This window comes from Hevea brasiliensis, chromosome 3, assembly GCF_030052815.1.
Source record: "Hevea brasiliensis isolate MT/VB/25A 57/8 chromosome 3, ASM3005281v1, whole genome shotgun sequence".
Classification (NCBI taxonomy): domain Eukaryota; kingdom Viridiplantae; phylum Streptophyta; class Magnoliopsida; order Malpighiales; family Euphorbiaceae; genus Hevea; species Hevea brasiliensis.
The window spans coordinates 731,016-744,323 of NC_079495.1; the positions used below are offsets into that span (position 1 = coordinate 731,016).

At 32.7% G+C, this 13,308-nt stretch overlaps 2 protein-coding genes and 1 long non-coding RNA gene across 5 annotated transcripts; 2 read left to right on the top strand and 1 right to left on the bottom strand.

The window, feature by feature from the left end:
- Positions 1 to 222: 222 nt before the first annotated feature.
- Positions 223 to 3,068, bottom strand: LOC110655034 (beta-1,4-xylosyltransferase IRX9). Its single transcript, XM_021811214.2, has 3 exons — positions 2,116 to 3,068; positions 1,473 to 1,701; positions 223 to 499 (listed from the first exon to the last, which is right to left on the bottom strand). Exons 1-3 carry the CDS (start codon positions 2,799 to 2,801, stop codon positions 332 to 334), a joined length of 1,083 nt encoding a protein of 360 aa, XP_021666906.2. The 5' UTR covers positions 2,802 to 3,068; the 3' UTR covers positions 223 to 331.
- Positions 3,069 to 3,773: 705 nt separating this feature from the next.
- LOC110655035 (lipid phosphate phosphatase gamma) lies at positions 3,774 to 6,569 on the top strand. Its single transcript, XM_021811215.2, has 2 exons — positions 3,774 to 4,626; positions 6,278 to 6,569. The coding sequence occupies exon 1, from the start codon at positions 3,930 to 3,932 to the stop codon at positions 4,596 to 4,598; it is 669 nt and encodes a 222-aa protein (XP_021666907.2). The 5' UTR covers positions 3,774 to 3,929; the 3' UTR covers positions 4,599 to 4,626; positions 6,278 to 6,569.
- A 640-nt stretch (positions 6,570 to 7,209) lies between these two features.
- LOC110655036 (uncharacterized) lies at positions 7,210 to 12,768 on the top strand. Of its 3 annotated transcripts, none has more exons than XR_009147486.1 (5): positions 7,210 to 7,828; positions 9,832 to 10,257; positions 11,416 to 11,733; positions 11,936 to 12,052; positions 12,557 to 12,768. It is a non-coding gene; the product is annotated as an uncharacterized LOC110655036 (long non-coding RNA). The 3 variants fall into 3 exon arrangements; XR_009147487.1 differs by having other exon boundaries at positions 7,212 to 7,828; positions 11,533 to 11,733; XR_009147488.1 differs by lacking the exon at positions 11,416 to 11,733 and having other exon boundaries at positions 7,215 to 7,828.
- The last annotated feature ends 540 nt before the right edge of the window (positions 12,769 to 13,308 follow it).

The following is a 13,308-nucleotide window of genomic DNA, read 5'->3' on the forward strand; positions in this document are numbered from 1 at the left end:
GATTGTATAACTATTTTTATATTTAACGGTAAATTTAATAACTATTTTTACGAAACACTTCTGTTTTAAACTATTATATAAACAATTAATTATCACAAGTTAATATATAACAACTACAACTGGCAAAACAGTTAACAATTATTAAAATAACAATATTGATTGATTAATAATGCATTTAATCTTTGATTGATTAGCTTTCTCTATATTCATACTATAACAAAATGAACAGAAAAAAAAAGGGATATCATAAATTTATACAAACACAAGAAGGGATAAAAAATTTTGCAATATTCCTTGATTTTCTAACACATTTTATGATTTTTTATGATCTTCATCTCTGGTTGGTATCAACTGCAGTGTTTAATAGATCATTAGAAGGTTCTTTTTCAATGGGAAATTTAAGTTGCCAAAGCATTATTTTAGAGCAGTCCTCTTGTGGGATTCCTTTTAGCTTGGTCTCATCATCAAGAGCTACTTGCTTCACAAATTTGATTGCATTCTGTCACCCAAAAACAAAAATTAAAAAATTTCTCTCAACAATTAATTAAGTACATCATTATTCATAAGAAGAAACTTTTTAAAATGTATACATATTTAATGATTTTATTTTCCATATTATTAAGAAGATACATTTGTATGAACTCTACAAGTTATTGGATGTCATCTTAGGTTTAATGGTAAGTCTCTTCCTATGGGGTTTAGTCAAATTGAGGATATTAACTTGTGATTCCGAACATCTGGCCTAAAGGGACTATGACAGTCATACCCGGAGAGCCCTCATTTTTTATAATTAAAAAAAAAAATTACAAGCTTAATCCTTACATGAAACTACTAGAAAGTTTCTAAATGATGCAAAAGTGACCTCAGAGAGATTAATGGGGAAAAATTTACATAATTATTTTAAAAAGTTTAATGCTAAACTAGTTTGGGTTGCAGTTAAGAGAAGAAAAATATGATCATTATCATCCCATTACCTAATGTGTGTATATTAAGATAAATTAATGATTTTAATAAGGTTGGAGGTAGTTGAGTAAACCCAAAAGAAAAATGATTAATTTCAAACCATATATCTTAATGTCTAGTAGTTGGTATGATTGGACCTCAGCTGCATGGGTGAAGAAGCTATTATAAGTTTAAGATTCTATCTTTTTCTCACATTAGAAGTAAAGGAAGATGTAAGCTTTTGAACAAGTTCTTTGCATGGAGCATCATTACAAGGTAGGCAAAATCTCATACTTTGAGAACTTTGATGTTAATAATAAATTGAAGCAACATGGAGAGTAAATAATCAACATCAATTCTTGATATGTTTGATAAAAAAAAGAAAATTATTGGCTCCACTTGGGTATTGCTTCAATTTTAATTTGGATGATTTCAATTAAAAATAAAAATTATTATTATTTTATAAAGTTGTAGTGACAAATTTTTTATAAATAAATATATAATTATAGGTTTTAATGAAATGAACATACCTGTGAAGTGTGTGGAACAGAAGAAGGGCGACCCCATCTCTCAGGATCCCAAAGAATAGAACTGTTGAAAGCAAAACTTGAAATGTGAATAGGAGGTCTTGCATCTGTTTCATTGTTCATTTTCTTCAGATGCCATCCAATAACTTGTGAGGAATCACATACAGGTCCTTCGATTTTCACCTTGTTCTTGTTTGCAGATAGTAATGCCATTGGCCATGTCCCAAATACCCTGCATAAACAATTACCCAACAAATTATCTAAAGATTTAAGGTAAACATATATATATACCGAATCTTCCAATGCTTTAAGAACAGAACATATAGCCTAACTGCCCAATCTTTATATTATTATTATAGTTTAATATTCAATAAACAAGTTAGAAATAGTCAATCTGCATTTCTTTGGGCTTAAAATGCAATGCAGCTTTAAACTTAAAAAATTTGTATTTGGTACACCAGAGCCAGAGGTATCACATCTTCCTCCAGCTGCCATATAGATTTAATCAAGCAAAACCTGAACTTTGAAAATTCCATATCTCAGCCAATTCAATTCCTATATGAAATTATCAACCTTCTGCAGTAATATTCACACATTCATCTTAAAAAAATTCATGGTGAGATGCGAGGAAAAAAAAAACACTTACTCAATTTCTCTGAGCTCATCAAAGAAGGCAAGATCATAGATATTGGAAAGGCCAGCAAAATGAACAATCCCACTAAGCCTGTGATGCTCAATGTGCCTAAGAGCAACATTTCTCTGATGATCCAGTTCAGCTTGTGGATCTGTAAAGTTCTCTTTGGAAACCAAATGCCTATACATAATACCTGTTTTTCTAAGAATCTCTGATGCTTCATTAGAGTCTTTTTGCCCCTCCACAACAATCCACAGCAATGGTGGAGGAACCAACCTTATAGTATTAGCTAATCTCCTCAAAAGCACACCTTGATACCGATCTTTAGTACTCATTGGAGTGATGATAATTACTAGTCTTCTTGGAATCAACATGGGTACTCTTTCTTCTTCTTCTTCTTTTTCTTCCAAGAACTTTGCTCTTTCAGATTCTGCAGAACTTGCCGGAATTGGCACAGGAGTTTCAGCAACAACTCTGGCATTTTTTGAAGGCTGTGGTGTCACTTCTAGGTGAACCATTTCAACAGGTTGAGGAGAGAAGTGTGATTTGTTTGAAGAAACAATTCCACTAGTAAAAACTGAAGCTTTACCGGTAGGAGCAAAGCCTGTGAAAAATCCCATAACAAAGCACAAAGCAAAATGGACAACAGCTTTCTTCCATAACTGAACCTTCTTCTTTGATCTTTCTAAAGACCCCATTTCATCAAACCCTCAACTGTGAACTGAATCTAAGTTTCTGGTTTTGGATACCGATCAGTGAGTTATGCTTTTAGAGGGATTCAAGAAAGAAGAAAACTACAATGTATAAATAAATAAGGAGGCATTTGTTTTTGGTTGCTTTTTCTTTGAATGAAGGTGGAAGCTGACAGTTGTGTGATGGATACTAGCAAACTCAAAGGAACAAAGAGGGGAGGAATTGCTTCATTTAGTTTTCTCTTCAAGTGAAAGGAACATTGAAATATACACACAAGACTGCACCAAATAGTTGTTGGGATGGAACCCATCAGCTAAGTATATATAGGCAAACAAATAATAATCTTATTATATACTTTCTATAACCAAATATAATATATACTAACATCATTATATTACACCAACCTATTAGTAACAATTCAAACTCTATTCATTATTATTATTATTATAATAAAAGGTTTCTCAAGCTCCTTACCTGACCACCTATCAATCTTGACAAGAATCTCAGAAAACTGAACAGCAATCGGAGGTTTTGAAAGTTAAGGTTTTTGGTAAAGTTTGAGGGTCAACTTGTATATTTGGTATTTAAATTTAAAATTTTATAATTTTAGAATGATTTAAATATTATAAAATTAAAATTAATAATTTCTTTAATAATTGAAAAAGATTTTAATATTTTTAAATATCACTTATATTTTAAATAATTATTTTAAATATTTTTATGTAAAAAAAATATTTTCATTTTATTTTTATTGAAAATGAGCTTATTGGCTGTTGTTGTGCTTCTTCGCATATCCTTAACAATCACATTTATCTTATTTGAAAATTAAAATTTTACAAAAATTTGATTTAATTAATTTTTTTAGCTAATTTTCATATTTACAATGAAAATAATTTAAGTTTAAAATAATTTTTATTTTAGAAAAAATAAAAATAATTGTGCAAGAATTACATTTTTTTTCCTGATTTATTCCAAAAAAGTCATAATGACTCCTTCCTTTCTTTGCAATTGGCATCGCTTTTCTCTCCCCTTTCCAACTTTCTACTTCAACGGTTTCTGGATAAACGATCACTGACGACAAAATCCTCACAGATCAGTCGCCACTCTGCACTTTCACAATTATCACCACCACCATGACCCATCCTCCACTCAAGGCCGTCACTCTCACCCATGTCCGGTACCAAAAGGGCGACCGATTAGGCCATTTCTTAGCTTGGGTCTCGCTAGTCCCGGTCTTCATAAGTCTTGGCGGATTTGTTTGCCATTTCATCTTCCGTCGCGAACTCCAGGGCATGTTCTTCGCCATCGGCCTCCTCATTTCTCAATTCATCAGCGAGCTCATCAAGAAATCGGTCCAGCAAGCCCGACCCGAGACCTGCATCTTCCTAGAGACCTGCGATTCGCACGGTTGGCCATCCAGCCACTCCCAGTACATGTTCTTCTTCGCTGTCTACTTCACTCTCTTGACCTTTAAAGGAATTGGGTTAACGGAGGTTAAGAACAAGTGGGCGAGGTGTTTCCTGCCGTGGTTATTGGCGGTTTTGACAATGCACTCGAGGGTATACTTGGGGTACCATACAGTTCAGCAGGTGTTTTCTGGTGCTATTTTGGGGATTTTGCTTGGAGCTGTGTGGTTTTGGATAGTGAATTATAAGCTCTTTTATTTTTTTCCGGTGATTGAGGAGAGTAGGTTGGGGAAGATGCTTTATGTGAAAGATACTTCGCATATACAAAATGTGTTAGAATTTGAGTATGAGAATGCAAGAAGAGCTAGGAAGGAGATGGCTGCCAAGTCCAGTTGATCACTAATAATGCACTTCTGCCATCTAGGTAGCTTCAGATTTGATCTTTATATTTGCATTTGCATTTCTATTCTCCTTATAATTGTTTGATTTTATTTATATCTCAATTTTCCCTTTCTTAGTATATTTTAGTTACTCTGATTAGTGAAGTTAAAGCTTGGAAATGAAGTGATGATGAAAGAAAATTTTGTGCAATCTTAATTAGTTGAATTTTGGGTGCCAGCCACTCATTTTAAGAAAATTGTGTAAAATCAGGTGAAATAATATATCCACAACACACTTATGTCAAAATTTAAGGGTTGGACATGCAAAAAATGTTCTCTTTTTGTACATTGTCAAAAAATGCAAAAAAATATTTTTTTTCACTATCCTCAAGTGAGTCTTTCATTAATTATTAAGTGTATAAGCCATTCGGTTCTTGCTGGGATACTTGCATGGCGTGATCATCTTAGAGAAGTTTGAATTTATTAGATAAGTAACAGAAGACACTTATCCTTATTACAGAAGCCATAGTTCTCCCTAATGATTATTGTGTAAGCATAATTGTTCTTAGAGAAGTGGCTGTATGAGACTTCTGACTTGTTTGCTAATCAAGATAAAATACATTTTTTTTCTTAGTAAAATAAATTGCTATAACAAATTTATGTGATTTTTAATATATCTCGCATAATAATATATTGTCTTGGATGATCTTTCTCTCTCTCTTCCTTCGTTTTTGTTTTTTCTCTTTCTCATATAATGATTCATTATTTAACATCATAATGATGTTGAGATTCCCAACATCCTATGATTTTTAGGGCACTGGTAGATATCTGGCTTTTGCAAGTATTGATTATCATGCGGTGAATGAGGTTGTACTTCTAGTGAGTTGGTGACTAGTGACAGTTGAACTATTGAGTGAAGTATCCCTGGAGGAGTTATTATAACTTATATCTGCCCAATTGAGGACATCTGAAACTATCATTATTTGGAATCTATCTTAAGGAACTCAGAATTAAATTTCAGGAACCTATTTGTGGTTGTCTCAAAAACAATTCAAGTTGCTAACTTCCTTTATTAGGATTGCTTGTTTTAGTTAAACTGAGTAGGGAACCTCTTTATGTGCTGTTGGATGATCCATGAATATTAATTCTTCTTAATACGTTTAAGAAAGAAGTTGACTCGCCTGAAATATTTGTGCTAAAATTTTGTACACAATCAGAGTAGGGGAGTAATGTGGGTCCATTATGGGAGATCTAGCGCTTTTAAGATATTGGATGATTGGTTTCGAGATATAATAATAATAATAATAATAATAATAATAATAATAATAATAATAATACATCTCTGGGGTGGCTAAACAAAGGCCAGCCATGTTCAAGAAACATGCTGAATGGAATGAACATATTTGAAACTTGAAATAAGAGTGTCAAGTCAGACCCATGTGGTAGTAGAACATGGAAAAAATTAGAAATGAGTTTTAAGCACCAAAGCAGTGGCGTAGAATTGAGTTCTTGTGATATTGTTATGCCTAACATGTGTAGTTCTCCTTCTCTTCGTCCTCCTACCCTCCTCTCTCTCTCACTCGTATTTGTTTTTCTTTTCATTTTAGTCCTGATATTGAATAAATTCTTCTAGCAAATTATGTGTTTTCACTCAGTTTCTCATGTTGGGAAATGCTTTCTTGCTCCATTTTGCAGGTTGATGGCTTTTCAAAGCTACATTTTCAGATTCTGTTCACTCGCCTACTTCTTTTATGGATGACAGGATTATTTAGTTTAGCAAGTGCTAGTCTTGTTTATATCACTTAAACTATGAGTCCACATGGGAAGCATAGCAGTAGCATTAACGTTTAGATTGTTTTGCATTAGCGAAGAAAATATGATTTGTCATGCCCACCTGCAGGATCTCTGCGGTATTGTAAGACGTCACAGAAAGCATACATCTCTTTTTACATTTTCAGGTATTTTTAAGGTGTGAGATTGCTATCAACGTGTGCTTCATTATGGTAGGACAGATTTATTTATTTATTTTGATAAATTTATGATACTTGGCAAAGGCTATAATGAGTAGAAAATAGAATAGTAGATAGCCTACATTTAATAGGGAAATTTTTGTTTAGACCTGGTCAATTATAAACTAAAAATATAAGCACGCAGAATCTGTATATTTAATAGGTGAATTTTACTATATATCTTATGTCTCAAATTCATGGTATATCGGATTTATGCAAAAAAAAAATCCCATTTAACAAAACTCTCAATGATACAAGAAAATTAGGCTGTATATCTACTTAACAATTGGACAGGCCGATTCTGAAAGGCATTGCCTAAGCTCCACCATCTTGCCAAAATAAGTAGAAAATATTGTTTAAAATTAAAAAAAAAAAGTCTTTTAAATATAAAATTATAAAAGATTATATTTAATAATGTTTATATAAGAATTTATTTTTGGATATAAAAAATTGGCCGAGTTTTGAGTTCTTAGGTTTGGATCAAGCGTTACGGGCTAAGCCGGTATTCGGCCCCATTAATAGGTGTGGATTGGGAGAAAATAGTATTGAATTGTTGGATCTGTGTTGGGGAGCTCTAAAGTCCCATATTAGAGCCCATTACATGAATATCCATATTCTCCAGAAAGGCATTCACAGCAACCCAAACAATTGGGTAAAAAAATTTTTTCTTACTTAAAATCTGATTTAAATTCAATAATTAATGATTTTAATAATATCTTAATGTTGTTAAATTAATGATTATTAATTTAATTGGCTTAAAATGTAGCAGGAGCCTTGAGATCAACTACACCTCTCGATCTTGAATGGCTGAGTCTGAGATTGATTGCTTTGCCTTGATGAATTATTTCATAACAGAGGATGGGGGGTCCTAGAATCGAAGAAGAAGGAAGATAAGTTGAATAGAGATGCATGGTATCGTGTGTGAGAGTATTTTTCTATTAGAAAAATTAATTAAAACATGGAAACAAGCGGGAAGGGAACCATGCGAGTGAGAAGGGTAAAATTAAACCAAGTTTAGCTGCCGCAGCTCTTCCCTTCACTTTCTTGGCAAGAAACTAGGATTTTGAGGAAGAAGTCGGCGATCACTGGCCGCCGATTGATATTTGATGCAGAAAATGACAATGCTGATAAAGCTCTAGTGGTTCCGAGAAGACTGCAAGGCGATTTGGTGTTTGCTTCACGAAGAGGAGGACAGCTTAGAATGCGCCTGCCAAGTGTGGATTCTGTTCTTCTAAAGGTTTACTTTTCTTACTCTTTTCTTTTAATTTTCTTTTGTTTGGTTGATTGGAGCACAAAAAAACGCAGCATTAATTTCATCAAAGTCCTGTAAGATGAGTTAAGGATTTTTTCTGCACAAGAAAGGGACACTTGTTCTTTTGAATGGTTGCTTCAAAATTTTTGTGCTTTGTAATGTTATTCTAACAATTGAAATTAATTCCTTAAGCTCTTGAGTGTTATGAGCTTATTTTCGTGAGTTACTGCTTCATATTGAATAAGAAATGGTGGTTAGGGACGTTGTAGCACCTTTAGTTTTTCCTACTTTTTTTGTGGATGGAGGACCCTTGGGAAACCTTCCTATTGGCATATAAAGAAACTATTACAGATACATAACTTAGGAATACATAATGTGAAGAAAAATATAATTTTGGAAAATTAAAAATTTTTACCAGTTTCTCTAACTGTGCTGGTGTAATGGAAAGCACCTAGTGTTCACAATCCAATAACTGTTCTGGAACACTCACATTCAAGATGTAATCCCTAACCGCTTGTTTAGATCTTAATTGTGCAAGAGAAATGAAGGGAAATTAAACAGGAGAAGAAAAAGAAATTTACGTTGCATTGTTTGGGTAGATCATTAGAATAGGAAATAAAAACAATTTCTCCCTTATATAAAAAGAAGGAAAATTACTATATGCCCTCATTTTTTTTTCCTACGTCTAAATTAATTACTCAAATATAAATAGATCACAATTGGTTTTGCCTTTGTGAGAAGATATTGTAATGAAAAAGATTTTAATTTTTTGTTCAAAACACTTTATATGTATCTAAGACTGTTACTGTTAGTACTTTGTATAATTACTCGAATATAATTATCCCCAACAATTTGAGATGGTGCTGTTAGTACTTTGTATCCAAGACTTCAATCTAACAGTCAATTTTCTCAACTAGTTATTTGATGGGCATTCTCAAAAATAGCTACAGTAGAATAATATTTCACATACCTTTCTGCACCAGAAAGAGAAGAGTAGCAAGCCAGCTGCAATGGAGATATGGAGACAGATGATTTTGCTATTATATTTGTAGAAGGATATTTATATAATTTTGATATCACCCATTTTTCTCCATTTCCCACCATTTGGAGAGAAATATTTTGGCTTAGTTACAAGGATTGGAGAAGTAGAATTTTCCCTCCTTTCTCTTCTCTTCTCCTCATTTCTCTTCTTAATTTGTTGTTCAAACAAGAGAATTTGAAGAAATGAAATTTCTTCTCTTTTCTCTTCTCTTCATTTCTCTCAATCCAAACATCACACCTAGTGTTCACGACCCAAGAACGCAGAGAGAAACAAAGACTCTTCACATTTCAATAATCTACTTTAACTCTCAAATCATTATTTGTGTATATCTTATTTATATAGGATTGTGATTAACTGCCAATAACTACCTATACTCAGTCATTCCCTATCTGGGTCAGGTAGACCCATCAAATCCTGGATCCAAATTCCAACATCCCATTAGATCAATCACTTTGTCAAAATGCCTTATCCAGGAAGAAGAAAGGAAGGAACAAGTTTGATAAGGAGTTATAGTTTTAATCTTGTAATGTTGCCAAATGGCTCTTTATACATAGAGAAATTCCTGACTTAGGCAATAAAGAATGTTTTTTAAGAGAAATGTGACTGTAAAATCTGTTGTCTTTGTGAAGACATTTGTCAAATAGTGACTGTATATATAGATGTATTTGTTTTTGCTTTAGAAATAAAAGTTTAGCATGTCAAAGATTTTCTCTGTTTTACAAAAACTGAAATCATGTGATAATAATCATCCTGAATGTTCCTTTGTTCTCGTCGTCTTTATATCAACTGTCATATAACTCAGAATTGATTTATATGTTGATGGGGAAAAAAATCAGTAGTTTTCTTTGACTCTATGAGGAAGTAGTTCTTTGCTTTCAATTTTGTGCTCTAATATGCTTCCTGTATTTATTGAGCTGACATCATAATATCATATCATACTCTCCAGATAGCTATTTGTTTGGTTGTGGACTTTGGAATGAGAATCATGTGCATGATGTCAGCTGGGAAAGCTGAGAACATTAAACTAAGCACTACCATGGATGAGACTTCAAAAATTGTTCAGGAATTAAGGACTGAACTATATAAAAGAAAAATCAGCTCACCTTGTTGCAAGCTCAAAAGATTAAAGCAGTAAGAATGATCTAGTGTTTTATAGATCAGATACAGGGGATAATGGCCCAAAAGATATCAGAGGGCCTGGGATCCCAATGATTGATGATGTTGAGTGTCCAAGTAGTGTTCTTTCAGAAGAGCCAGAGCCACAGCTGCTGGAGATGGATTAACTGGAAGCAGAGCTGGCATCTGAACTACGAAACTTCCGTGGTCCAATGCTGAAGGTTCTGGACACGGAGTTAGGCCAAATATGGGCAAGGTGAGCCTTTTCAAATTCATCTGAATTCTTTTTTCTGTAGATTTTCCTACCACTAGAAGTTGTGCCCTTCCTGTTTATTCATTTGTCTGCCCCTATCTTTTAGATTAATGTGTTCTCAGTGTTATAAAACTTTTACTTCATCCCAGACAGAAGTTTTGTTTTCTTTATTTTGATTTTCTGAATTTCACCTTAATGTTTAGAGGCCATTAAAAGATTACAAACCTTCCCATTTTAGGGGCAACCAAATCTTTGTTTGAACCTGGTTAACAAGGAGTCATTATGGAATGAAAATGCGCATCAGCCATTGGTTGTGCTTCCAGTAATGCTTGCTAGTTTTGACAATTACTGTCATGAAAATTTTTGTTTGCATTCATGCAGCCTATATGCTTGGAACCTACAAGACTATAATTAGGAAATCAAAGAAAATTGAAATAATAGTCCAACTTAATGTTATTTTGCTTAAACTTCACTTTATATATATATATATATATATATATATCACACTCTAAGCACTTAGAAAAGTCTTTAACTTCCTGTGATGAAAAAATTATTTACAGCATCTGGATTCTGCACTAGTAGTTCGTGTTGGTGCATTTAGTAGTTTGTAATGATAATTGTTATAATATTCTTCAAAAACTTGATTTCCTGATTTATATTTAGCATTACTATAGTTAGAAAGGATTTTCTTAAATATATTAGTAAGAGAGTATTAAAAATTAAATGTGACATGTTTTAACTAGAATACCAAAATAACAAAATTGACATTTTTCAATATCATCTAAATGATATTTTTTTGAAAAGTTTTTTTTTTTTTTACCTTGAAACTGAATACCAAACAAAACTAAAAACTTGTATTATCAGCAGTGATGGGGTGTATACATAAAAATACTATATAATTGACCTTTTTTTCACTCTCTTGACTCTCGAGTAATTCTTACCTTCTCTTGAGTGATTTTTACATATATCTAAATTTGTATATATTCATCTAATTAAAAATTAATACAATATTAAAATAATAATAAATCCTACCATAAAATATGATGAATTTCATTAGAACATAATTTTTTTAATTTTGATTGGCTGAGTTGTATAAAATAATATTTTCCTCTCTACATATATGAATTTTTAATAATATTTTATTTAATTTTTATATGTCAGACTCTAAAAAAAGAAATTTCTGGATCCGCAACTAATTATCATTCTGTGATTAATTGAGCTATAAGGAGTATCCCTAATCCCTAGTTTTGACTAGAAACTTGTTGAGGTTTCATCTAGTGTGCTTCGTGAACTGGAGGGTCAGAGCACTGTTCTTACCAATTCCATGGGAGTCCTGCCAACTGAACTGGATCAGAAACGGTTATTTGCTCATCGAACGATGGGAATACCAAATTTAGGTGCTGGAACGCGAATTAGATTCTGCTCAATCTAAACTCTATGAGTAGGGTGCTGAGCTTCAAGCACTGAAGGAAAGACTGCGTAAGACGCTTGACTGAATCCTCTCTATCAACTGTATAAGCAAGCTTTTTAGCCTTCATCCACCTTAGGTTGTATGCTTATAATATTATTGAAAGAAAGTAATGACTCAACCATTGGTGTTTGCATGAGCTGTTAATATTACCATATACTAATAAATAACCTTGTAATGTGAAATGCCACTCTAAATGTTTCTGTTTCTCAGATGATGAAGCTGTGATGCATGCTGAGCAGAAAAGCACCAGCGAATTCGATGACGAGAGCCAGATGGGATACGAGTCAAGGAAATCGGTGGGGGATGAAAAGACCTTTAGACTTCATAGTGCGTTTATTAACCTTTTTAATTTTAATTTATTATAATATCTCATGTTAAGGTGTAGGCACATGTTGCTATCTTCATATGATATGGGTGGGAAAGTAATTGAGTAGGCAGTCATAGGATGCGCCAAATTTAGTGCCATAAGTGGGCCACACCGATCAAAGTTATGTTCTTTACATGCACACGTAGCTCTTCTAACTTGACTTGCCTCCCCTTGGCACTAGTACTAGCTAGTAGTAGTTTAACATTTTAGGATTTTAATTTTTCTTATTCTTATGTCTTTAATTTTTAAGCCTAGTGTCTAAGGAATCCAATCTTCACCTGATTGACTTATTAGCTATCTGTATCCTTCTAGTTCTAGGACAAGCACTTTATTGAGTGCCAGAAAGTAGGCCTGAAACCATAGTTGACTTTTTTGTTCTCTTCTTGAGAAGCGTTATTACTGATTAGTCTACATCCAAGCTGGAAAATTACTAAATTACACTTACTTCTCCTTGTCTTGATCAGAAGGGTAATATTGGAAAGGTGTTGGTGGTGGTTGCTTGCGTATGGACATAGTTATAGAGTGGTGGAGCCATGGTGGTGTGGCGGGGTGTGGAATGGAAGGGAGGTGAAGATGGGGATAGAGATGACCTCATTACATGTTTCTGGACTGCACATTTCCTAACTGTGAATTCCCATTTTCCTCCTCGATAGAACCGTCTGGCTTGCACTTTTGTGGCGCCTTTGTTAGGGTGAGCATTTAGTTCGAATCAAATTAAATCGAATCGAATTGAATTAAATTATAAAAATAAAATCATAAATTTTAGAAATTGAATCGAATCAAAATGGGTGAAAAATAGAATCGAATTAAATTACTCTATTTTAATTCGGTTTGATTTAAATTAATCGGTTTGATTTTTAATTGATTTTTTAATTTAGACTTAATTTTCAAGTTATTTGATCTAATTTTAACTTTGATTTGAACTTAATAACCATTAATCAATGAAATTAAACAATTAATATATATATAATTAAATATAATTTATAAATTTTTCATAAAATAAATCAATTCAAAAATCAATTCGATTCGATTTAGTTTGATTTAACTATATAAATTACTATTCGATTTGGTTCGATTTAATTAATTTTTTTCTTTTCAAAATCGAATCGAACTGAAATAATTGAAATTTTTATAATGTAAAATCAAATTAAACCAATTAAATTTTAAAATCTAATCGATTAAATTGAATTAATTCGATTTGATTTAATTTTTTGAT